The sequence below is a fragment of the Periplaneta americana genome, chromosome 6, assembly GCF_040183065.1.
Source record: "Periplaneta americana isolate PAMFEO1 chromosome 6, P.americana_PAMFEO1_priV1, whole genome shotgun sequence".
Classification (NCBI taxonomy): domain Eukaryota; kingdom Metazoa; phylum Arthropoda; class Insecta; order Blattodea; family Blattidae; genus Periplaneta; species Periplaneta americana.
This window is the reverse complement of record NC_091122.1, coordinates 33,265,915-33,291,888: the sequence shown is the minus strand read 5'-3', so window position 1 is coordinate 33,291,888 and position 25,974 is coordinate 33,265,915. Positions and strand designations below refer to the sequence as shown.

The following is a 25,974-nucleotide window of genomic DNA, read 5'->3' as shown; positions in this document are numbered from 1 at the left end:
AATAGTCACACTCTGAGGCACAGAAAATTTTGTTCGTGGGAGAGAAAGCATGACAGCTGTTCTCCGACCGCCGAACGAATGCCTCTATGGCGATTTGGCCTCGTCTTGAATACACACTCGGGATGCGCGCCATTTCTCCCCTCCTTGGCTAGGAGCGTTATGATGCCATTGACGTCACAAATTCCCGCCACAACATTGTGTCTTCTAGCGGGACCCTCTCTCCCTTTGCTTGGTCCAATGCTCCGGAGACCCCTCAGCATCGTGACCAAGTTACTAGGGGCAGAGGGCGGGTGGGCATCTGGCTCCTAGTTGTCTCTTGAGTGATGCCTTGTTGGTGTCACGTGGGTTCCAATCCTGTCTTCGAACAGTTGACTAAACATTCACAATCAAGTAAAACTTATAATCTGTTAGTAACTTTTCACTTCCTAAGGACAAGCACAATGACTGATGACCAACAAATGAGGAGTCCACATATTTGTTAATGAATAGTATCATTGTTGCTTCTCATAATGTGGGCATTTATATAAGTATCATACTTCCCACTGCCACCTGCCACTTCATCCCCCGCTTTTTATTTCTGAGTAACATTACTAGTGATTGATATGCAGTGTGTCCAGAACATAGCTAGATAATAACATACAGTATTTGAGGAACAAGTTGAGACAAAATTTTGAACAGAGACAGCATTATGTACTTACCCTCTCTCTCGCACAGCTACTATTATGGGGTTGTTGGCATTGGTCTATCACTTCCATCATGTCCGTGAAAGTGTCAGTGGCGGCCTGCTCCTTTGTAGAGTGTTCACATCCTTGGTGTTCGCTATCTGTCTCTCCTATGTTGATTACAAAGCGATCGATGACTTCGTCAATTAAACCATCTTTCTCCCAATAAAACTTTTCCTCCTTTTCTACACTTTCACACGCTTTTCTCCAGTTTTCTGGTGTCACTTTTGAAAGAGAAGTGTTACATCACTGGGTCTGAAAGTTACATTATGTTTGGCTACATCGTTCTTTACTTGGGCTCAAATTAATTCAATTGCACTGAAGTTGCAATGATAGCGAGGAAGACGTACTAAGGTATCCGCTGCTAACTCTGCAATAGTGTCAATTTCGTATTTTCTAAATCTATCTTTCTTAATCTTGATAATGTCATATAATACTACTTTGGTGGATCTCAGATCGTTTTCAATGTTCTTTTCGCGTAACCAGATTTCCATTTCGCTTTTTAAACTTGATGATATTGGAGCCTTATTTAGTTCCACCGAATGATAAGGTGCATTGTCCATAATAATTACAATCTTTTGAGGTATATTTGGAAGGAGTTTGTTTACAAACCAATCCCTGAAAACAATACCATCCATCTCCTCGTGATAGTCCTTTGTGGATTTAGACCGAAAATACAGAAGGCCGTTCGGAACAAACCCTTCAGAAGACCCAGCGTGTACTATAATAAATCTCTGCCCTTTACCCAGGGGGACAATCATAGGTACGTCAATTTCACCGTCTGGCGTGACACATAACCATACCTTTCCTGTAGTGTGGTTCACATTCAACCAAGTTTCATCAAGATAAACAATTGGTCGACCACTTGCTCTCAGTTCTTGCATTTTTCGTAAATAATAAAACCTTTTTTCTACAATTTCGGGTTTTTCCATTAAAAATTTTCGTCCTACAATGTTTTTAGCATAATGGAAATTCATATTTTTTAATATTTGTCGCACTACCCATATGCTGCCCTCAACTAAAGCCTCCCTCAAAGCTTTGTGTATATCAAGCAAACTGGGAACGAAGCTTGTTTTGTATAGGCAATAAAAAATTTTAAAAATACAAAATAACACGATACAGTAAAATAATAAAATAAATATTCAAACAAATAGCATATAAATAACGTCGAAGTAAAATATCGCACTAAAACACAACTCGCGATATTGTGACCGACACTGGCAACCTCAAGACTTCGACTGACGCAAGTGGATTCTTTCTTCCTTCCTTCCTATTGTCAACTTACACCCTCTCAACCGGTTGCCTGGAAAAGGCCAGAGCAGGTATCAGTCTCAAGATATTCCTCAAGTACCGGTAGCTGAGATATTGCCACGAAGTTAATTTCTGAAATATAGGTTATTTCAAAAGTCAGTTCAAACATTAAACCACTATAAATATTATAATATTTGAGATAGGGAAAAAAACAAAAACATCACAGTGTTGGGCATACAATGGGGTTTGCAAAACATTGGGAAGATGTCCGCCGTTCTCTTGTTCAGTGTACAGCATTCTGTCTGCGACACCATGCACAGCACTTTGCAGATAATGTCTTGGAATATTGGCAATTTCTTGGCGCGATGGCATCTTTCAGTTGCAGTAGGGTTGTTGGATGTGTCAAGAAAACTCGTTCTTTAAGGTAACCCCACAACCAAAAGTTGGCCAGATTGAAATCTGGAGAATCGCGGAGGCCACATTGTTGGCAATTGCCTGCTGATGATACGATCGCCAAACATCTGCGTAATTAATTGTTTTGCAGGGGTAAAGATGTGGGGTGGAGCGCCATCTTGCATGAAGATTATGTTTTCCATATCATGATTCCTCACTCTAAGGATGACGAAGTTCAGTAACATGCTGTAATAGCGATCCCCGTTTACTGTAACAGTCTGTCTTATTCCATTGTAGTCCACAGCTGTGGAGTAACGGTTAGCGCGTCTGGCTGGGAAACCAGGTGGCCCGGGTTCACTTTCCGGTCGAGGCAATTCCCTGGTTGAGGTTTTTTCCGGGGTTTTCCCTCAACCCAACATGAGCAAATGCTGGGTAACTTTCGGTGCTGGACCCCGAACTCATTTCACGGGCATTATCACCATCTCATTCAGACGCTAACCTAAGATATTGATAAAGCGTCGTAAAATAACCTACTAAAAATTAATGGTGAAGTTAACACGCGTAATTGGGGTTCTTTTTTCCACCAAAATCATCAGTAGACACTTTCCAACAATGTGGCCTCCGCGATCTCCAGGTTTCAATCCGGCCAACTTTTGGTTGTGTGGTTACCTTAAAGAACGAGTTTTCCTGACACATCCAACAACCCTACTGCAACTGAAAGATGCCATCTCGCAAGAAATTGCCAATATTCCAAGACATCTGCAAAATGCTGTGCATGGTGTCGCAGACAGAATGCTGTACGTTGAACAAGAGAACGGCGGACATCTTTCCAATGTTTTGTAAACCCCGTTCTTTGCCAAAGACTGTGATGTTTTTGTTTTTTCCCTATCTCAAATTTTAGCCTATATATTTATAGTGGTTTAATGTTTGAACTGACTTTTGAAATACCCTATATGATGTGCACTTTCGTTTTTTTTTTTTTTTTTAGCGTTTTTGAAGTTTTTAGTGAAAATTCATTAATCATCATAAACTGCCAAAGATCCTTGGCTTCAGATTTGGTGTATGTTCTGCATCCTATGCCATCAGTTCAGGCAGTCGTGGATCAACGTTGCTACAGCTCCAATACCGCCACCAATTATTGCATAAATGATTTATATATATATATGTGTGTGTGTGTGTGTGTGTGTGTCCGGCTTCACAGCGAGCGAGAAGGGTCGCCTTCCGGATCCTAGTTGCCATCTTCTTCTGTCCTCCCAATCACCGTCTTGTAACTCTCTCTGTGACATAGCATTATTAACTCCTTTAATCCATGTGTCTCGCGGTCGCCCTTTTCTTCTTCTCCCATTTGGAACCCATTTCAAGATAGTTTTCGTCAGTCTTTCGTTTTCCATCCGCTGAACTGTCTTCTTTGTATTTCTTCGATGACTATGTTCTTTATGCAGAAGTCTTCTAATATCCCCGTTCTTAACCCTATCTAGTCTTGACTTCATGGCTGATCTTCTCAGGAAATCCATTTCAGTAGATAGAAGCTTATTTTTCATACGCTCAGGTATCTGCCAAACTTCACATTCAAAGAGTAATGTGCTTTTAACTATGGATTCATATATCATCATTTTTGTCCTAATGTTCTTCTGCCATAGAATAGAATTTTGTGTTCGTGTAACTTTCCTGGCGTTAATTATTCTTGAATTTATCATATTTTCATATCTTCGTGTATTATCAAATTTTGCTCCTAAATATGTGAATTCATTACATGATTTTATTATATTATTACTCAAATTCAGATTTTTACTTATACCCCCTATACACAAATATTCAGTTTTATCCCAGTTTATTGTCATACCCCATTTTGTGTATTCCTCGTGTAATTTTCTCATCATGTATTCTATATCTTCCTCCTCTTGGGCAATTAAATGATTTAAATGTGTTTATTTTGCGCTTTTAGCTAGATAACTGTGATCAAAGTTAATATGTTCAAGAAATCTTTAAGATATGCTTGATCCGAAGAACGCGGCTGGGAGCAAGCCTTTAGAGTGCGAGGTGTCATGCGGCATTTTAGATCCGTAATCTCCGGCGTATTGCACTCATGTAACTTTCATTAATTAATGGCATGCACACAATCATTTTATTTCACTAACCAGTGTTATAGTAGTTGCTGAAAGTGGGTCCATTAGCATTCAGAAATTCACTCGACTTTTGTTGTCGTGCGGCCGTAATTCTAGGACTACAGTAACTCTGTAAGATTTCAATTTTTAAAGTTTGGTAACCGTATGGGCTGAAGTTTTTGATACGCCTACTTCTTGTGCAACATGACGTAAAGATTTATTAGGAGAACGTTCAAACAATGCACAGATATCATTAAGCTTTGCGTCTGTTGAATCCTTCGTTTTGGCCTACGAATTTTAGAGTTCAACGATCCCGTTTCTCTTAATCTAATGACAAGGCTTCGAACTGTACCTCTATTTGGAGGTCGAATATCGAGGAATTTTTCTACAAATTGCCTACACACTTGTCGGGATGAATCTGTTTGGACGTGAATTTCGTACATAAATATTCGCTGTTGTAGAATAAATTTTTCAGCCGATATTTAAATTATGTAAACAACTAATTTAATGCACAGACACACTTCAACGTATTGTGACTTTTAATTCAACACAATAATGTTGCTTTTATTCACAACAATAATGACTTTCTATAACTGAATTTAAACACTCCCGTCAACAATGGGCATTTCACTCCACACAGCAACATAGTATTCGTTATTGCACTCCACAGACGACAATGACAATTCATTTGGATTATTGAGAACAACAATGTACTGCTAATCTCAACTATAGTCCCGTCGCTCTAATTTCCGGCAGCCAATCGCGTTGCAGGTCGGCTACATTTAAACGTGTGCGTCTTGTGATTCGCTGATTCATTTCTTAAGGCTCGATAAATACTTAATATAATCGCCCGCCATTTTAGCTCTTTCGTTGGCGTTCGCAGAAAGCACACGAAGGCGTTATTTTCCGCTCAGTTATTTGCTGAATTACATTGCGTTTGATTTATTATCATAGGAGTTACGACGTGATAATGTTTAACGGTGTGGCAAATAGATTCCTCGTATGGTAGCTCGGCAACGTAAGAACAAAAATGGCGAACGATACTACCTACCTAGACTTGATAGAGCCTTCACTTTCTAAGACTTAAGCAAAGAGGAGGAGTCACGCCGGAAATAACAGCGTCGGGACTATAATGTTCACAAAGCACTATTTACAAAACAAAACTGTCAGTTCACAGTTCGTTGCCTTGGCTAGTTCTTCTAGCTCATTCACTCAAGTTCACAGTACATCGAACCCAAGACTTCTAGAGACAGTCCACTGCACTCGAACTCAAGATTTCCGGGTACGCCGCAGTTGCGGTCCTCCTCAAGTCGAACCCAGGTCTCGAAGGCTGGCTTCCTTTCTCGTCCACTGCTGCTTCACAAGACTGACTCGCTGTTCGAAATTTAACTGGCTCTCTTCGAAGGCTGCTCGCTTTTATTAGTTAAACCATACTTCACGAACCTTCGACGCTGGAAATTTCTGAAGATGCCGAGAGGATGGCGCTTCTCGAGACCTCCGGATTTCTCCGCTCAGTCGCAGTTTCTTTTCTTCCCCCCTCTCTGCCGCGGCCCAGCGTCCCGTCTCCCCTCCACGCCGCGCCCAGCGCTCCGCGGAGCTGGTCTTCCTCTCTCCCCGCGCACCTCGTCTCTCGCGCCTCGTTCCTTCCACGCGCGCCCTCCCTTCTGCGGGACGCGTGCTCGAATCCCGAGGCAACGAGAAATTTCTAGCAGGGTTGCCACAGTATTTAAAAGAAGTACACAAGCACACACATCTTCTATCACAGATTAGTGAAATAAAATTATGATCGTGTGCATGCCATTATGCCATTAATTAATACAGATTTATGAGTGCTGTACGCCGAAGAATATGGAACTAAAATGCTGCGTGTTATATCGCGCTCTACAGACTTGCTCCCGCCCGTGTTCTTCGGATCAAGCGTGACGCGACCGCACTGAATTTTCTCTGAATAGTCATATTTTCAAATACCTTACTATAATCACAGTCTAGTATATACAGTCGCGAAGCTCAATAAGTAGTAAATATGCAAACATTAGATAGTTGTTCACCACTAGGATTGCTAATATCGCCTCATTACAGGCAATGCAAAATAGTACCGTCACAGTCTATTGTTTCTAGCACCCTCAAAACTCAAGCTTCGTGACTGTATATAGTAGACTGTGCTGTAATAGTAAATACTAATACCACAGTCTAGTATATACAGACACGAAGCTCAATACGTAGGGAATATGTATCCATAGATAGTTGCTAACCACTAGGATCGTTACTATCGCTTCATCACAGACAATGGGAAATAGTACCGGCACAGTCTATTGTTCCTAGTACCCTCAACAACCCAAGTTTCATGACTGTATATACTAGGCTGTGGTAATACTATATTATAGTAAGGTATTTGATGTTTTCACGGCCAGTAAGATCTCTATACCAAAACATTATAACGCGAATTGAAAGAAAATGGTGGGTCAAGAAATGATTAGCAAAATGGGATCAGTATACTCATATAATATGAATAATCTACCGGATGAAATGGTACTCATTGATATGAGAAGCTTCAAAATTAATTTTTGGATGAACGAAGATACTTTTTTTTAATATCACCCATTATGAAACCAAATACTTTATCAGAAAAACCATTTCGAAATGTGAAAGGCTAATAATGTAGTTTGACAAGAGTAAAAGGCCCACGCCCACTTAGCGGAATCGAAACGAAAAGTCTGCTGCCTCTCACATCTAGTGGAATCGAACCGAACAGTAATATGCAAGATAAACTTGTACAGAATTATACTTTTTAAACCTAAAGAAAAAAAAAGTCTTCACTATGCGTGAATTGTCCGTAAAAAAAGGCCGAAAATGCAAATAAACACGGAAAGCTTATACAGACTTCGACTTACGAAACCATGAAGCGGATATTTACAGAGTTTGATGAAGTGTAGCGGATAAATCGCAATATAGCGAACGCCAGTAGGGGATGTTATCCCCACCCACATGAAATGTGCATTCGACACAACATTCGCCTATCACGTAGCGTGTCTGGTGAGCTAGTAGGGGGAGAGTGGAAGGGGTCGTGGGCGGAGCTTTTACGTTCGCTGTATTGCGATTTGCCCGGACGTCCACACACTGAAAGAGATTCTCGTTCGAGGCGAAAAACCTCGAGCGAGTTTTCTTGACACATTTATCAAAGATGTTTGACATTTATACTCTTTATGACGATTGAATGCAGAAAAAGATGAAGTAATGTTACAGGTGGCGATGAATTGTGTTGTTTTTATTGACAATGAGGAAAGATGGCTAATAATTGCAGTCAGAAACTTATCGAACTTGTACGATGTCATCCATTGGTCTATTTATATGATACACGGGATGAAACTATAAAAAGACGAAAATTAAAGAAGAAATGCGGAGACAAATATCAGATGATCTGAAAATAAATAGGGCTGTATTTTATTTTGATGGTATTTAATAGTATTAATTATAACATTTGAAAGAGTGTATCTATATGTCTTTTATTTTTTTTATTTTAGTTGGTTATTTAACGACGCTGTATCAACTACTAGGTTATTTAGCGTCGATGAGATTGGTGATAGCGAGATGATATTTGGCGAAATGAGTCCGAGGATTCGCCATAGATTACCTTGCATTCACATTACGGTTGGGAAAAACCTCGGAAAAAAAACCAACCAGGTAATCAGCCCAAGCGGGGATCGAACCCGCGCCCGAACGCAACTTCAGACCGGTAGGCAAGCACCTTAACCGACTGGGCCATCTATATGTCTTAACAGTTTACATAATTTTAATCAGAACATAGCAAAGAATCTTCTATCATATTATGAATGGCAAAAAACTGAGGTCTCTTCAACCTGAAATAACGCCTAAACGTATCATCATCCAAATCGAAATCAATGACCGAAACTCACCCTTATCTTCGTGAGATTCAATGTCATTTCCAGATATTTCTTGCTTTAATTTTAGTCTTACTTTTTCTTCTCATTAACAAAGTATGTTCTTATAACTCCATTTCCTCATCATCTGAAGATTCAGATTCAATACAGTAGCATTTGTACATAATTAGTAAAGTACATAACCTGTAATATTTCCCACAGTGAGTGATTACTGTAATCAGAAAATTACTCTCTGCATAAAGGCAGTGCATAGATAATCATAGCGAGGTGTGATCTGTGATAGCGAGAACTCGCTATGTGGAGGAAGGCTCTTCGCCTCTTTCTCGCAACACATTTCTCGCTAGCGAAATCTCTTCAAGTGTGTAACGGGCCTAATTATCATAATAGTGAAAGAAATGACTTCGTGTCTTTTAACAGTGACTGATTAAATTATAACATTGGCTCGATGTGCCTAACATTTCATCATTTAGTGTTCTGCCCAAGGGCAGGTCTTCCACTGCAAACTCAGCTTTCTCCAATCTTTCCTATTTACATCCTTCCTCTTTGTTTCCTCATGATCCGTATATCTACGGGAAGCTACCGCATTTATCCTTCCCAAGAAAAACTGCAAACTGTGCCTAACGTAAATGTTATTTTAACTTTTGTTAACAGGTGTAACCTATTGTTGAGCGGCCTGCACAATCACAATGGTTACGACAGGAGTTGATCACAGTGGCTTCGACCGAAGTCTTATGATACTGGAGAATGAACATGCACGGGCAGAGGACAAGATTCAAGCATGCATGGAACTTGAAGGGTAAAATTTTATATACTACAAATAGCTTTTGATAGTGTTGTATTTCAGTAATACTAGTCCTCTTTCTCCCATTATTACGACCGCGAGATCTGAAATAGGGATAATTTTCGTAATATTTCTTCTTATTTATTATTCCTTTTACGTACTAGGCCTAATGGCCTGTAATGGCCTCATTCTACCACTTTAGGAAACTATCCAAAGATCATTTTTCTCGCGGGTGATACTTTAGCAATCTAATCTTCATTCCATACAAGAAAACTCCACATGTCAACATATACACGTGTATGAAGCCGTAGAACGCGACATTTAGTCCCTTTCTGGAAGCACCAAAGCACACCTGTTCTATATTTTCGAAGTCTTAATGGCAGACTTAATTCTGTTTATAATACTAGAAGTAAATACGATGTTTGAAGCAGTTGGAAACTAATTAAGGCTATCAAGAAAGAACGCGATTTGTAGGTGAGGTCGGTTGTACCATTGGTAATGAGGCTTGATAACATAGCAACGAACTTGTGTAATGAATGCGTCAGCATTCACAACCCTAACCCAAACAATGACCTGTCAATCGGTTTCTGTTACAGTTTGCTCCTTGTACTATATTATAATACAATGTGAATGCTGTGCTGTGTTAAATTGTGTGTTGCCTACATCCTGCGACATATGTACAGTAATAATTCAGGCTATAATTGCTAGTCAGTTGCCGGTAATTCAGGCCTAAAGCATCATGACGGGAAATCCTTTCTTTATAAGCAGTCCTTTACCTGACATGGAAGCTTATTAATGTTAGTACTATAGTCACGACGCTGTTATTACCGGCGTGACTCCTCCTCTTTGCTTACGTCTCAGGAAGGCAAGGCTCTATAAAGTCTAGGTAGGTAGTATCGTTCGCCATTTTTGTTCTTTCGTTGCCGAACTACCAGACGAGGGATCTATTTGCCACACCGTTAAACGTTATCATGTCGTAGCTCCTATGATAATAAATCAAACGCACTGTAATTCAGCAAATAATTGAGCGGCAAATAACGTCCTTGTGTGCTTTCTGCGAACGCCAACGAAAGAGCCAAAATGGCGGGCGATTGTACAGTAAATATTTATCCAGCCTTAGGAAATGCTTAAGTTCTTCATCAGCGAATCACAAGACGCACACGTTTAAATGTAACCGACCTGCAACGTGATTGGCTGCCGGAACTTAGAGCGATGGGACTATACATTCTTTTAAAAGTCCAGTATACATTCGGTGCTTTGTTAGATTGTTACTAGTAGCTTGAAATAATTGTTTTGTGTCATGTCATCTACCATTGTTCTACATGTATGCCTTACTTTCCAGCGCGAACATAGGACCAATCAGCAGTTGGGGTGCAGAAGGATTTTGCGATATGTTTGTTGATATGCAAAGTCTTCTTGTATGGAATGAAGGTTAAGGACATGAGGTCTCCTGTACAGTTTGTAATTTTGAATGTTTTATAAAATTCTTAAAACTCCATTTAATTGGCACTGATTCAGTGTTCATTGTCATCACATTTTTTTACATATGATCCAAGCGTCACTACCGTACATAGAAATAAAATTGGACTCGTCAGTGTTTTGTATGCTTTAATTTTAGTATGTTTTTTAACTTGAGGGGGTTAAAAAATGTTATAGCATTCATTGTACTCTTATAATCAAAACTATTCGTTTATGCTGTTTTATCCTTTTCAAATTCATAGCTAAAGCTAATCTAGATATTTTAAACATAAAACTTGTTCGAGAGCATTTATTTTAAATGTAGATTTTTACTACGAGGATGATTTTCTTGCCTATGAATTCCATTACTTTGGTCTCATCATCAGCTGAAGTATCTATCTGATATTTATCAGAAACGAATTCCAGTTGAAATGCTGAACATTGGAATCCACTTTCAGAATCTGCCAGTAAAAAGACTCTGTATTAGTCTTTAGACAGCCCTAGCCAATAATACCACGTCTTCTGCAAATATAAATCGTTGTTTAGTCAACTGTTCGAAGAAAGGTTTGAAACTCATAAGTGACACCAATAAGGCATCACTCATGAGGCAACTAAGCCAGGATATAATGGGATAGCGGAAAATATAAGTATGACTTACAATAGCTAGGCAACACACTGTGACTTTTATTTCTACTTTAACCACCACACACCCGACATCAATGTGACGTTTATTTTTAATAATGCATCCTACAACAACGGGTATTCCACTCAACACAGCAACACAATAATCGTTATTGCATTCCACACAGCGACAATGATAATACACGACGTGTATTATTGAAAATAACAACAATGTACTCCTAATTTCAATTAATGTTGACAAAACACTATGTGCAGAACAGAACTGTCATTTCTCAGTTCACAGTTCGCTTGCCTTAGCTAGTTCTTCTAGCTCACTGTTGAAGTGCACTGCACGTCGAACTCAAGTCTTCTGAACTGCGTCGCACTCGCCTAGTGGGCACTGTCACAGTTACGGACTCACTCAAGTTCACTGCACGTCGAACCCAGGACTTCCGAACTGCGGTCCACTGCACGTCGAATCCAGGTTTCCCAGATGCTGTTCACTGCACGTCGAACTCAAGTCTCCCCGATGCGGTCGAACTCAGGTCCCCCTTGCTCGCTGCTGTCCAAGATAAGACTTGAAAACTGACTGACTCTGTTGGCCACTAGCACTTTTATTACTACACCACATGTTCTGGAATCTTCAATTCGCATGACTTTGAGAATCTTCGAGAAAATTCCGCTTCTAGATGTTTTCCTTGCTATCTCCACTCCACGTCGTCACCGTAGCCTTCTCCTCTCGCTCCGTACCATGCTACAGCTCCTACCGAAGCTCGAGTTTCCGTTTCCCCGCGCCTTCCTTCTTGCTAGACGCGCGCGCACACACCTGAGGCAACCAGAACAATCCAGACTGGTGCTACAATACATTTTGAAGTGCGCAGAAACCAGATGTTCCTACCAGTCAGACTGAGTGGGATCATTGTTAAATCTTGTCATCCATATAATTATTGACTTTCTTTAGTTTAATGTCACAAACTGACACTAATTCTCTATGAATATTAACACATTTTTCACCGTTCAAAAACAAAAATTTGACTTATAATCATATCAAAAACAACAAAACATATGGTAAATATTCACTTACATACTCACCCCAGAAACGAGACTTGCAATCGGTTAACTACAAGGATTGTGACTGTAATCGGTTTACTACAAGAATAGTGACTGTACAGGAGCAGTGTTGTCAACTTGGGAGTAAAACACTTTTCCAGAGGGAGGTTTGGAGGGATAAAAATGTTAGATGGATTTTTAGGGGCAAGATAAATTTTAGAGGGGTTTCTGGGGTGTTTTTCTAAATTACGTTATTAGAATTAATTTTTAAATTAATTACAGTAAAACTAATGTGTTGTGTAACTGAACAATGAATATCATGATCATGAATCCTCTCTTTGGCCGGTATCGCATCTTGCAACCATTTCCTCACTTGCTCTCTTTATTACTCGTATTATATTATTATGACTCTCTCTCCCGCCTGTCGTGTTGTCACGTTGCACACATGTTCTCCTTGTCTTGCTTAAATCATGGCCTACACAACAATAGCGTCTGCAGTAAATGCATTTAAACAATTTCCCCAACCTGAATTTATGCTTTTGATACAACTGATTTTCATTTCCATGCCAGTCACGTGAGCTATGAATAACATTTTTTAGTTTGAAACTAATTGTCTGGTTGCTCGAGTAAAAGTCGGCACTCAGCAAGCTGTAAGTACTGGCTGTGCCTCATGTCCTGAACCGAGAGTTCCCTAGTGCTTATAACCACGCCTCTTAGGTCTGCTATGACTGGCACGGCAGCTGCAGCATGGCGGAACGTCAGCATATTACGTGTGCGGAAAACATTATCCTATGCCATTGCAGGGGTCTTTACTGTTTGTAATACTGGATACTGTAATCGTGGTTACCACTATCGCTATTATCTCTGATGAAGATTTCCTGAAATGTATGTACACACTAGGCCACTCTTCGTTCAGTCTGGAACAACTGCTGAATTACCATAGGGCAGCGTTTCTCAGTGTATGTTCTGGGGTTCCGTGAGCCTTATATGATTTTAAATTTTATTTTATACCTTTCTTTACTTGGTTATTTAACGACATTGTATAAAAAAAAATTGGAAAAATTCAAATATCTTGGAGCAACAGTAACAAATATAAATGACACTTGGGAGGAAATTAAACGCAGAATAAATATGGGAAACGCATGATATTATTCGGTTGAGAAGCTTTTATCATCTAGTCTGCTGTCAAAAAATCTGAAAGTTAGAATTTATAAAACAGTTATATTACCGGTTGTTCTATATGGTTGTGATACTTGGACTCTCACTCTGAGAGAGGAACATAGGTTAAGGGTGTTTGAGAATAAGATGCTTAGGAAAATATTTGGGGCTAAGTGGGATGAAGTTACAGGAGAATGGAGAAAGTTACACAATGCAGAACTGCACGCATTGTATTCTTCACCTGACATAATTAGGAACATTAAATCCAGACGTTTGAGATGGGCAGGGCATGTAGCACGTATGGGCGAATCCAGAAATGCATATAGAGTGTTAATTGGGAGACCGGAGGGAAAAAGACCTTTGGGGAGGCCGAGACATAGATGGGAGGATAATATTAAAATGGATTTGAGGGAGGTGGGATATGATGATAGAGACTGGATTAATCTTGTTCAGGATAGGGACCGATGGCGGGCTTATGTGAGGGCGGCAATGAACCTTCGGGATCCTTAAAAGCCATTTGTAAGTAAGTAAGTATGTATCAAATACTACGTTATTTTGCATCGATGGGATTGATGATAGCGAAATGGTATTTGGAGAGATAAGGTCAGAGATTCGCCATACATTACATGACATTCGCCTTATGGTTGGGGGAAACCTCGGGAAAAAATCCAACCAGGTAATCAGCCCAAGCGGGAATCAAACCCGCGCCCGAGCGAAACTCTGAATCGATAGGCAAGCGCCTTAGCCGACTGGGCTACTCCGGTGCCTATTTTATACTTAGTGGATACTATAAAAATATATAAATGTTACGAAAATATGAATTAATAATAACATGAAACCACCGGTGATGATGATGATGATGATAATAATAATAATAATAATAATAATAATAATAATAATAATAATATTCCAATAAAATGCGTAATAACAATATGTTTAATGAACATCTAAAACTGAAAATACCCATAATACTTATCACTTTCATCACTGGATTCTCTGTGTATGTGTTCACTAAAACAAAATATTGAAAAGACAAAATGCAGAAGTACAGTAGAAATTAGACAACAACTTTCCGCCATAAAAGCAGATTTTGGGCTTGAAAAGCAAATATATTCGTCCCACTGAACAGAATTACTGACATACTAGCTTTCATTTGTTTGTTAATTATTAAATACTAATAAAATATTACAAGGATTCTGCAATTAAACTTTAGATTAAAAGGAGTTTCGCAGTGGAAAAAGTTTGAGAAACACTGCCATAGAGGAAAGAGTTTACGGATGTGTACATGTGATGACCGTAATCGCGATTAGGTCGATAATCTCAAGTAGAGACTGTAGTCTACCACTGGTATTAGTGTTTAGTTACAGGAATTGATGAGGACATAATTTGTTTTGTGAGGGGATAGCCAATACATTCGCTTGTCCATGGCTGATCTTGCTCCATAGCTGACGAAAGAAATCCTGAATAGGCCGATGTGTTGAACGTAGGGTAGTAGGCAGTACCCAGGGCCTCCCAATCTCTCCCTCTGTGTCTCGCCCCGCTAAGAAACAGCTCAGGAATTGAGGAACAGGCAGTATTGTGGACTTTCAATGTACTATGGCAATACTTGCAAAATGCAACAGAGTGTTGTCCCAATGCATCAGGAGCCAACCAAATCGTACTGAGAGGATGAATTATGAGAAATCCAAAGAGTATGTATTGCTTAGTGAAAGAAAAGCAAATGGAGAGCTATTATGGATTTATGTTTATTTAATGACTGTACTTTTTATTGCAGGTATTTTAGCCAGGTTCGCAAAAACAAGAATGAAACACTGTTGACAGCATTTAAAACTCATGGCGAAAAATTGATCAAGGCTTTACTTCATTGTCTTGAAAATGTAAGTTCACTAATTAAATAAGATCGAGCTCTGTCTGTTTGTGAAGTGTTCTGCATATTTATAAAATATGGATATTTTGTTTCCAGGAGAACAGTCAGTTGCGAATATCAGTTTTATCAGTGCTGAAACCTGCTGTGCAATTATTACCAAAGAGCTTAGGAGCTGGAATGCAGATAGCTGAACGATGCTACAATGTGTTGCTGAAGACTTCTCAAGCAAATGAAGAAAATACAGACCCTTCTTGTAAAAATCAAATTCTGGTTGAATTATTTCGTTGCATGTCCAAGTTTGATGATCCTCAGTTCCTTGATGCAATGGTGACAAACAATGTGGGATATTCAGAACATAAGGTAAATGAATTTCTTTTATTTTCAAGACTTTTCCTGACATTGTGAACAGACTTCGTATTCATAAATAATTTTATACCGTAGATATATCGCGTAATTTTGTCGCCTTTTTCTCAAAATTCGGAGGTTAAGTCTCGAGGGATAGGAAATTATGTAGTGAGTACCCAATGTTGGGAATTAATTGATCACCTGTAAATAACATCAAACAATTCATGTACTAACGAAATTATTGTTTAATACTAAATAACTATACACACAATTTGGATAATTATGGACAGTGTTGCAGCTTTTTATTTACGAAAGTTGCCCCTGAGAGGAAAAAGGGTGTCCCAGTTTTTTGATATAAGAAGGGGAAATAACATTTAAGAAATAATAAAAATCTGTTGTGGTGGGGGAGACATTATGCAATTAATATGGTATAACTTAGACATTATGCGATTAATATGGTATAGCTTAGACATTATGCGATTAATATGGTATAGCTTTAAGACATTCTTGAAAATGGGATACATGTTAAAAATAAATATAAAATTCATTATAACATGGATATGTTACATGGAGCTCTTATAATGTGTGAGACTCTGTTGTCACTTGTTAATTTTATTGCATAGTTTTTCTCCTGCAGCCAGTATTGTAAGAGTGGGTAGGCAGGGAGTAATACATTATTCATAGATAAAAGTTTATCCCTTTGTAACGTACTTGAAGTCGCTAAATTATATTTAATCAATTTACAATACAAAAGTTTAATTAATTTTGTCACCAAACAATTGAATAGCTAAGTGGAAAAACAGTGCAAGTGCCAATTTAAAATTTTACAGAAACAGAAAAATAAATACTTGATGCTTAGCATTATGACTTTTTCCACAACCTCTTAGGTGCTACAACCTATATTGAAGGCTGTACTTCCATTTGTAACCTAAAGAGTTCACTACAGTATAAAACAGAGTAGAAATCTGTAAATTATTTGTGATATACATAAGTTAAATAAAATTTAAAATATTTGTAAAAAGTGTGGTCTTTATAGCGTATGAAATCATTATAAAATGATATTAGGTATTAAACTTATGAACAGTTTAAAATCGATTAAAATTCGATTAACCAGTCGATTAAAGGCGTTTGGTTAACTGATCAAAATTTTTAATCGCTCGACATCTCTAATAATTATTAACGTAACATTAGGCATATGTTGCTGTTGATAGTGATTCATCTGTCAGATGGGGATGTTAAGCCTGGCGGCCCCCTTGGTGCTATTTGACATGCTACATGCCAGCACCAGTTTGCTCTTCTTCCTTCTTCATCATCACTCATTCCATACACTAACACTTACACATACCAGTGGTGTATGCCAGACTAATTATTTTGGGTGGGACAGATATGCAGAGTTTAGAAAGTACCTGACCCATCTCCTGACAATGTCGCTGCTGTCAATTCTCTTGAAACTCATTCTCGGAAATCTTCTTTAATAACATGCAAAATTATGATAAACAATCATGCAAGGCATACCTATACAAACTCTTTATAAGTTGAACTGGAACTGTCGAGATTTCCTAGCAACGAATCTGTCGATCCCAACTTTTTTCCCTCTCAATGGATAGAATTACTAGATTACAAAGCCTTGTGCTTGACGTGATTGTAGAATTTTTCTTCATTTCAGAGCTTTGAAAAGTTGTATATCGTTGCCTTAATGAAGGACGAACATTTACTAATAACCGTTTTTGGAGACTGAGGTGCTTCCGATAATGAATTAGCAAGAGCAAGAATATTGTCTAAACGTACCAAATAAAATGAGATGTCAAATTTTTGTAGCTGATGTAACAATCCAGTAGCCTTCACGGCTTCCTTCTTTTTATCGCTGCCAGACAATTTTTTAGGCCCAACCCAACACATTTACATTGGCTCTTGAAGAAATGAACGCATTTTTTACTTCTTACCTTAATGCTATTGACTATAACTATTGCTTTGGATCCAAGGTTTAGTTTTAATGTTGAGTATTTTCTATAAAAAACGCAAATATTCGCATATTTTAGGCCCACCTGGGCAACCCGCTGGTTACACTACTGACACATACACTCATCCTAGTACACGACATAACTCTCCACACATACACATCATGTACAGCGTGGCCCGCCTAAATGGTGTGCAAACAGAAAATGGGTCACAGTCCTGTGGAACCCGAGTCACGTAAAGTGAAGTGAGTAGGCATTAGATACATGTTATATGGAAATATTATTGTTGCAGGTGTTGATTGAGAAGTGTGTTACCTGTGAGGATTGTAATGACATCAACAACAAAAAGGAAGATAGTGATTCATGGATTCAGAACTTAAAACTAGAGGCTGTTCGCTTTACAGCAAGACTGATAAAAGTTTGTGGTTCCCTTCTGTGTAATCAGTTTAAGGATGATTTCGACTTCTGGCTTGAGCTCCTCATACAAGCATTGTTGGTGTTTTGTGAAGAGTACAGTTCTCCCTCCCGAAAGGAATGTGATACAGACATCAGAAAAGCAGCAAGAGAAGCCGTCGAAGCTCTTATAGTGTTAGTGCCAAAAGACGAACAGATTAAAGTGGAAAGGTGGCCACAAATAAAGAGAGATATTAAAGACAGGTAAATATGTTTTAAAATTCTGTATTATGGCTTAATCATTTGCTTATCTACAGTGTGGCCTGCACTAGAAAGCACTGTGGATGTGTACCATTTTGAGAACATGTGTGATAAGAAATTTTAAGTTTTTATAGTGACAGGGTGTTTATCTGTAACGAAAGTAACGAAAAAGTAAGTAATTTAAGCGATTTGTCACATAAGTAAAGAAATGTAAGGATTCTGAAAGATTCAAATTGCAATGGGTAACGAAATTACTCATGTTGGTCTGCTTCACTTATTTAATCCTTGTGCCGCTGTCAGTAGTGTATGATTACCAGAGACCGGACGTTTAGGCATTATGAATCATTAAAATAGGCAGGCATAAAGGCGTCATAAATAGCTAAAATACGTAATAAAAGGCAATTACAAAAACCTTGCACTAGACCCACAACCTTGCACTTTCCACAAAGGGATTTCGGCAGTAAGAAAAGCTTTACATAAATCGAATGCAAATTGAGATTTTCGACTTGATGTTGCAATTACTGTTGGAAGCAAAGAAATCTTCCCAGTAGCCTTGGAAAGTGCATTTTTGTGTTTGGTTGTACTGATATGAAGCGATATGAAATATTTAGCTAGCTACAACAATGTTGCACTAAAAACTGAAAGAAAAATAACTGTTAAAAATAACGTTAGACCTGCACTCATTGTTGCCTTGTCAAATAAACACAAGCAATAATTAAAACGCTTACTCTTATACATTTTTGCATGGCAGCACTCATTGTTGCAAAGAGAATATGAACTGACTGAAAGACAATAATATACATTCGTTGAAGTCACTTTCATTGTAGCAGTTGTAGAAATAAATTAAAATATACCTGTAGGCAATTTTTAATAATAAATTAATAAATAATAGATAAATAATCAAATATAGGCAAAAAAAGCATTTATTTTGTAAATTAGGCATTTATATTAAAAAAGGGCAGAAAAGAGCAACATAAAACTGTGACGTTTCAATCACAAAGGTATAATTCATACAGATTTACTTTCAAAATGAAGATAGATTTAACATATTTAAAAAGGCATTCTGCCAGAGTTCCGGTCTCTGATTACATATGCGAGCCTAATAGAGAATAGGCTGGGAGAGAAGTTGGCTGCGTGTCTATTGAAATGAAGATATAAGTCTGATGACTAGGCAGCGCATTTTCATTCCCAAACAAGTTAGGAAAGTTATCGGTTAGTATATCCTGGAGTTTTAGGATTCAAACTCTAACCCTAAATGCTTATGTCAGGATGTTATGAAAGGTATAACCTAGTTCAGTACATAATAATAATAATAATAATAATAATAATAATAATAATAATAATAATGGAGCACGAAACTGTAAGTGGGATTGCTACTAAATTGAAATGATCTGTCCAGCCATTTTTTAACTATATAAATACACTAACACCGTGAAACTAGCTCTGTATGCAATTTTTAAAATTAACCTTCACAAATGTTCATACAAAAAGAGACTATGTAGGAGAATAGGAGTAATTTTTAAAAGTAATCCTCATAAATTAGCATAGGAGGAGGAGAAGTAAATGAGAAGAGAGAGAAATTTTAAAATTAACCTTTAAGAATGAACGTAGAAAGAGGAAAAGTGGAGAAGAATACACTGAATTCTTTTAATTAATCTTTACGAATGTATGTAGAAAGAGGAAATGTGAAGAAAAAAATGGTATTTTTTTAAATAATATTTATGAATGTACGTAGAATGAGGAAAAGTGAAGAATAATGGGTTGTATTTTTTTAATTATATCTCTTGGCTTAGTTGCTTCATAAGTGGTGCCTTCTTGGTATCACTCATGAGGTTCAGACCTGTCTTTCGAACAGTTGACTAAACAACTTTGCAAATGTACATAGAAAGAGAAGAATAGAGGGAATTTTTTAAATTAACCGTCACGATTGTTCATAGAAAAAGGGAATGTATAGGAGAATAGGGGACATTTTTTAAATAAACCTCATAAATTTTCGTAGTAGGAGGTAAAGTAAAGGAGGACAGAGGAAATTTTTAAAATTAATTTTTACGAATGTACGTAGAAAGAAGAAGAGTGAAGTAGAATAGCTCGGAATTTTTTTTAAGTAATCTTCACAAATTTCATAGAAGAAGAGAATGTATGGGAGAATAGGGGGAATTTTAAAAATTAATCCTTATAGGGCGAAGTTGCCTAATTCCGTGATACTCCTAATCCTGTGATACTTTTTTTAAATTGAATGTCAGTCAAAACTTTGCCGTTCGACCATAGCGCCAGACATCTTTCTCGAAAGATTGCATTTTTCACCTACTTCTGAGACATCAGTGAACTTTCTAGCAAGATACTCAATCCCGTGACATTCAGTGAAAGAAACGTATCACGAAATTAGGAGTATCACGGAATTAGGCAACTTTACCCTACATGTATGTACGAGGCGTGTTCTTAAAGTAAGTTCCGTTTTCAATTATAGACGTCACATCGCTGCAATCGTTATTTTGTGCATGCATATTTTCTTCTTCAATCTTCAGACAAGCTGTGCATGCAGTTTCAGAGCTTCAGTCTGTGTGTGGGGTTAGTTGTGATCAGTTGAAATGTTTAAAGTGATCGAGCACCCCGCCGACTGTGAGATGCGCTCTGTTATCCATTTCTTGAATGCGAGAAACATCAAACCAGCTGACATTCATCGTCAACTTTGTGAGGTGTATGGTGATGATGCCATTAGTGATGGAATGGTCAGGAGATGGGTTAGGAAGTTCAAAGAGGTTCGCGTCTCTGTGCATGACGAGCAGCATACCGGTCGGCCATCTTTGGTCAATGACATTTTGGTGCATGCTGTCGATGAAAAAAATCATGAGGACAGGAACAAATAGACCATCCCTCCTACAGCCCAGATTTGGTTCCGAGTGACTTTCATCTCTTCCAGCACCTCAAGAAGTTACTCGGTGGTAAACATTTTGATGGTGACGACACCCAAAATCTCATCTCGAAAGTTGGCTGGAAACAAATTGACCATCCCCCCTACAGCCCGGATTTGGTTCCGAGTGACTTTCATCTCTTCCTGCACCTCAAGAAGTTCCTCGGTGGTCAACGTTTTGATGGCGACGACACCCAAAATCTCATCTCGAAATTTGGCTCGGAAAAAATTGACCATCCCCCCTACAGCCCGGATTTGGCTCCGAGTGACTTTCATCTCTTCCTGCACCTCAAGAAGTTCCTCGGTGGTCAACGTTTTGATGGTGACGACACCCAAAATCTCATCTCGAAATTTGACTGGGAACAAATTGACCATCCCCTCTACAGCCCGGATTTGGTTCCGAGTGACTTTCATCTCTTCCTGCACCTCCAGAAGTTCCTCGGTGGTCAACGTTTTGATGGCGACGACACCCAAAATCTCATCTCGAAATTTGGCTGGGAACAAATTGACCATCCCCCCTACAGCCCGGATTTGGCTCCGAGTGACTTTCATCTCTTCCTGCACCTCAAGAAGTTCCTCGGTGGTCAACGTTTTGATGGCGACGACACCCAAAATCTCATCTCGAAATTAGGCTGGGAACAAATTGACCATCCCCCCTACAGCCTGGATTTGGCTCCGAGTGACTTTCATCTCTTCCTGTACCTCAAGAAGTTCCTCTGTGGTCAACGTTTTGATGGCGACGAAGTGAAAACAGCAGTGCAGGAGTGGTTAGCATTGCAGGCGGGCGAATTCTACAATGAGGGGATAGAAAGACTTGTGCCACGACTGTATAAATGCCTCAATAATGGTGGAGATTATGTTGAGAAGTAATTGAAGTGTGGGGAATACAATGCAACAAAAATAGTTTGTAAATATCTTCCCGTTTACTTACTACACCCTTTTGGAACTTACTTTAAGAACACGTCTTGTAGGAGGCAGGAAAGTGAAGGAGGGGATGAAGGAATTTTTTTTTTAATTAATTCGCCCAAATTTTCATGGAAAAAGAGAAAGTCAGAGAAGAGAGTGGGAAGGGAAGAGATAATAGGAAGTGTCTGAATTTTGTGGCTTATTCTATTGCTTTGTATTATGAAATACGACACATGAAAGCCGTCATTGTAAACACAATGAAGGATAGAACTTGCTATAGGAATATAGGAGCTCCGACATTTATCTTAATCAGTTTGGACAGTTAACTAAACAATAACATTTATTAGGTTGATGAATAAATTCTTAGCATTTTTGTTATTAAAACCAAAATTAGCCTATTTATTTTACGTAAACATATATCAATTAATCAGTAATATATTCTCCTGCACTGTTTATGGCTGACTCCCAATATTGCATAACTCCGTCCATTTTATCCATACTGCTCTATGGTAACACCACTGTGTTGGCTTCATTTATTATAATAAGATCCATTGGGATCTTGGAGTTCACATATTTTGTACATCCAGTGTGAAGCATTGTGGTTTTAAAGACATATGTTACAAGCGCTAGAAGTGGAATTCAATATGATACTGCTCTAATTATGGACATTTTTAAAGGTGCGTTTTTCTTTCTCATGTTTGCAGGTATGCAGCGAAAATGGTAACATTAGTTGGTCTTGCCTCTGATTGGGCACCTACATGGTGTTTATTCCTGGATATCTTGGATATGGAACTCATCAGGAAAGGCAACAATCAAATAATCAACAAATTGCTCAATGTAGAAGAAAAAGCATTCAAGTATGACAGATCAGAAGTTCGTGTCCAGGCTTTTATCTGTTGGAGACATCTCATTAGCAAGTTTCTGCCAGCTAATGTTGAAGTATGGATGATTTTTTCTACTAAATTAAGAGCATGCATAATTTATTATTTTGCAGATGAAGTGAATTATGTTTTTTGTTGATAAATGTTTTGTGAATAAATGCTAATTACTGTACTAAAAGAGTGTTGGTGTTATAGTTCGTCCTGAATTTTGTTGATTGTGTTACAGTATCATGAACCCTATAGTAAATGCAAATAATTACTGAAACAAATGTCGGTTTGTCTGAGAACTTTTTTTTAACCCTTAGAAGTATTACATTGAAATTCTTTAAAGGTATTGATAAATTAATTCGATGTATGGTAAAAGAAATCACTGGCCTACCTACAGATGTGCTTGATGCCATACTGTATCCACCAAGAAAGCTAATAGGTTTAAGAATTTTAAAACCTCAGTGGGAAGTCTTTCTTCAGAATATAAACATCTGCAAATGTATTTTATATATTGATAATCCCCACATTGTAGCCACCAGGAATTTTTGGTAGAAAATAAATCAGTGTATTACCAACTTACTGCTTCTTCATGCAAAGAGCTTATGACTAGCGCTTCGTAGTGATTCTTTTCATCTGTGGAACAACTTTCAAAGTATTGGATTCTATTCCTATTGAAAGAAAGTGAATGCTTGGATTTCCAGCAAGAAGGGTCTATTCTTTAGTCAGTGGACACAAGCTATTACGATGAGCTGTAATGTGACCCTGCACTCTGGTTCCCCTGCAGAACCTTGGACACAACCTGTTGCAGAAGTTGCGATGAGCATGAAACCTTTTTCCATGACTTCGGTTTTTTGTCATGGTGGAGAATTAATTCATGTCAGTAGCCATCACAACACAGTTTGCTCTTTGATTATTGATTCAGTATTTCATAATTCCAATTATGAAGTCTGCGAAGAAGTTGACTGTCTTTCAGTTGATAATTACTCACGTCAATTAGATATCATTGTATTAGATCGCCAGAAAGACTTGGGCTTAATTCTCGATCACACAATACACTTCAAATTGCACGAAAAGCAACTCAGCGAAGTCTGTGATGAGAAGCAAAAAATTTATGAGCCTTTTAGTCAGTATTCGGGTACGTAGTACAATGTTACTGCGTGGAAGGTTATTGGTCTTATGTTTGGAACACGAGAATGTGTTCACTAGTGAAACTCTTGAGGTTCTAAAAAAAAGACAAAGTCTGTGATATGACTATTGGTGCTATTGCATCAGCAGTCTTGAAATTCTCACTATCATTATCATCAATTTATATTCTCCAAAACTCTTTCCGGTTGTTTCCGTTAATGACACACAGTACTTTTTCCAAAAATTGTATTTTTGACATTGTTCTTAACAGAATTGATATGAAGGCCTTTTATCTGGAATCTTTGTGGAGATGTATATACTATAATAGATTATCTCCATTCTCTTAAAAAAAATATAGAAAGAATATAACGTTTCATTTGATTTCTGTTACAGCTGCTTTATATAATCCAGGACATCTGAAAACATCATTGTTGTTAAACATTTTACTTTTCATTAATGTACGAGGGCTGTGCAAAGCATGTAATGAATACAATATTTTTAGGTATACACAATAAGGAAAATTATGATTATATATAGCTCAAGTTATCACATTATAGATATACCATTATCTTGAAATATGAAAACAAAAAGATAAAATAAGTTAAATACCACTAGAATATTAAAAAAAAAAAGTGAGTACGTGGAAACATGCAATACAACACTTGTCATAATAGTAAGTTAGTTTGGCAACTCATCATACTTAGATTTGAAAGATTTCCTTGTTCGGTAGCCGTTGACTTCAGGCGGCAGGAAGTTCCAGTGACGAGGTAGCAACAGTGAAAGATGAGGAATCCAGAGATGATGTGTGAAGTGGAATTTCTAGCGTGATATCGTGTTGTGATCGAGTATTAATGTTATGATAGTGAGAGAGAGTATGAAAACAGGCTAATAAATAAGAGGGGGATGAAGTGTGCATAATTCGATATAAGAGAGAAAGCAAGTGCACATTTCTTCTCTCTCATGTAACCTAAGACATGATAACTTCTCGAAAGAAATCTCTGTGTGAATATTGTGCAATCAGTTAAATAATAACTATGTGCACTGTACAAGAAATAAGATGTAAGATGATTATTAATGTTGGTGATTTTATTAATTAATGATAGTGGCATGATAAATTGAGTGAGTATACTTGTAATTTATTTCAGGTTGCAAATGATGTAGTTGAGCGATCTGTTCGACTGCTTGTACAACCTCTGCAGTCAAATAATGCAAAAATAGACATAATATCCCAACAGAAGTTGAATACTTGGTGGCATCTAGTACGTTGCCTGGAAAAGTGCATCGAAAAACATTTGGAAGATGTTCTCACACCTTTCCTTGTGTACTGTTTTGGTAATCCCAAGACACGAGAACTCCAGCCGGGCAAGAGATTTGCTTCTTTGCACATACCTTGCGCTCAGGCTCTGTCGTACATCCTGGACCATGAGCCTGAGAAACATCACAGTGCTACTCAGAAACCAAAGTAAGTGATTAGATCCAACCTTACCTTTTGTTTAGTGTTTGTTCATTGAAATACCGCACTTCATTTATGTTACCTACTTATACGAGAAATGTTTTCTTCTCTCGTTAATGCTATATTCAGAAATTAGAAACATTGTAAATGTACAGTAGTGGCAAAAGAAACCGGACCGACCCTTGTAGCTGATTTCAGAGCCTTGTTCACTCCAGAGCACAGTAAACTGCTAACTAAGATTTTCGTGGTTCGAATCTTGCCTGGGATGGAAACTTTTTTTTTTTGTTCCTTATTCAGATTTATTCCCAATACTTTTCGATTGCTGGTAAAATTCATGTTCTGGGAATAATAAGTTAATTAAGTAGTAAAATATTGCTGCGAGTTACTAGATATCTTGGCAATAGCGTAATTTCTCTGTCCCACCTGATTTAGTGACCACTAGTACAGA

At 38.1% G+C, this 25,974-nt stretch overlaps 1 protein-coding gene across 4 annotated transcripts in view; it reads left to right on the top strand.

The window, feature by feature from the left end:
- The window catches only part of LOC138701183 (serine-rich adhesin for platelets-like), a 116,005-nt gene that overhangs the window by 10,970 nt on the left and 79,061 nt on the right, over positions 1-25,974 (top strand). For all 4 annotated transcript variants that reach the window (XM_069827810.1, XM_069827811.1, XM_069827809.1 and 1 more), the window contains exons 2-7: positions 9,022-9,166; positions 15,213-15,315; positions 15,402-15,665; positions 17,901-18,265; positions 22,784-23,018; positions 25,219-25,535. In XM_069827810.1, the coding sequence (XP_069683911.1) occupies positions 9,057-9,166; positions 15,213-15,315; positions 15,402-15,665; positions 17,901-18,265; positions 22,784-23,018; positions 25,219-25,535 (1,394 nt within the window). In that variant the 5' untranslated portion in view covers positions 9,022-9,056. The remainder of the gene's footprint in view (positions 1-9,021; positions 9,167-15,212; positions 15,316-15,401; positions 15,666-17,900; positions 18,266-22,783; positions 23,019-25,218; positions 25,536-25,974) is intronic.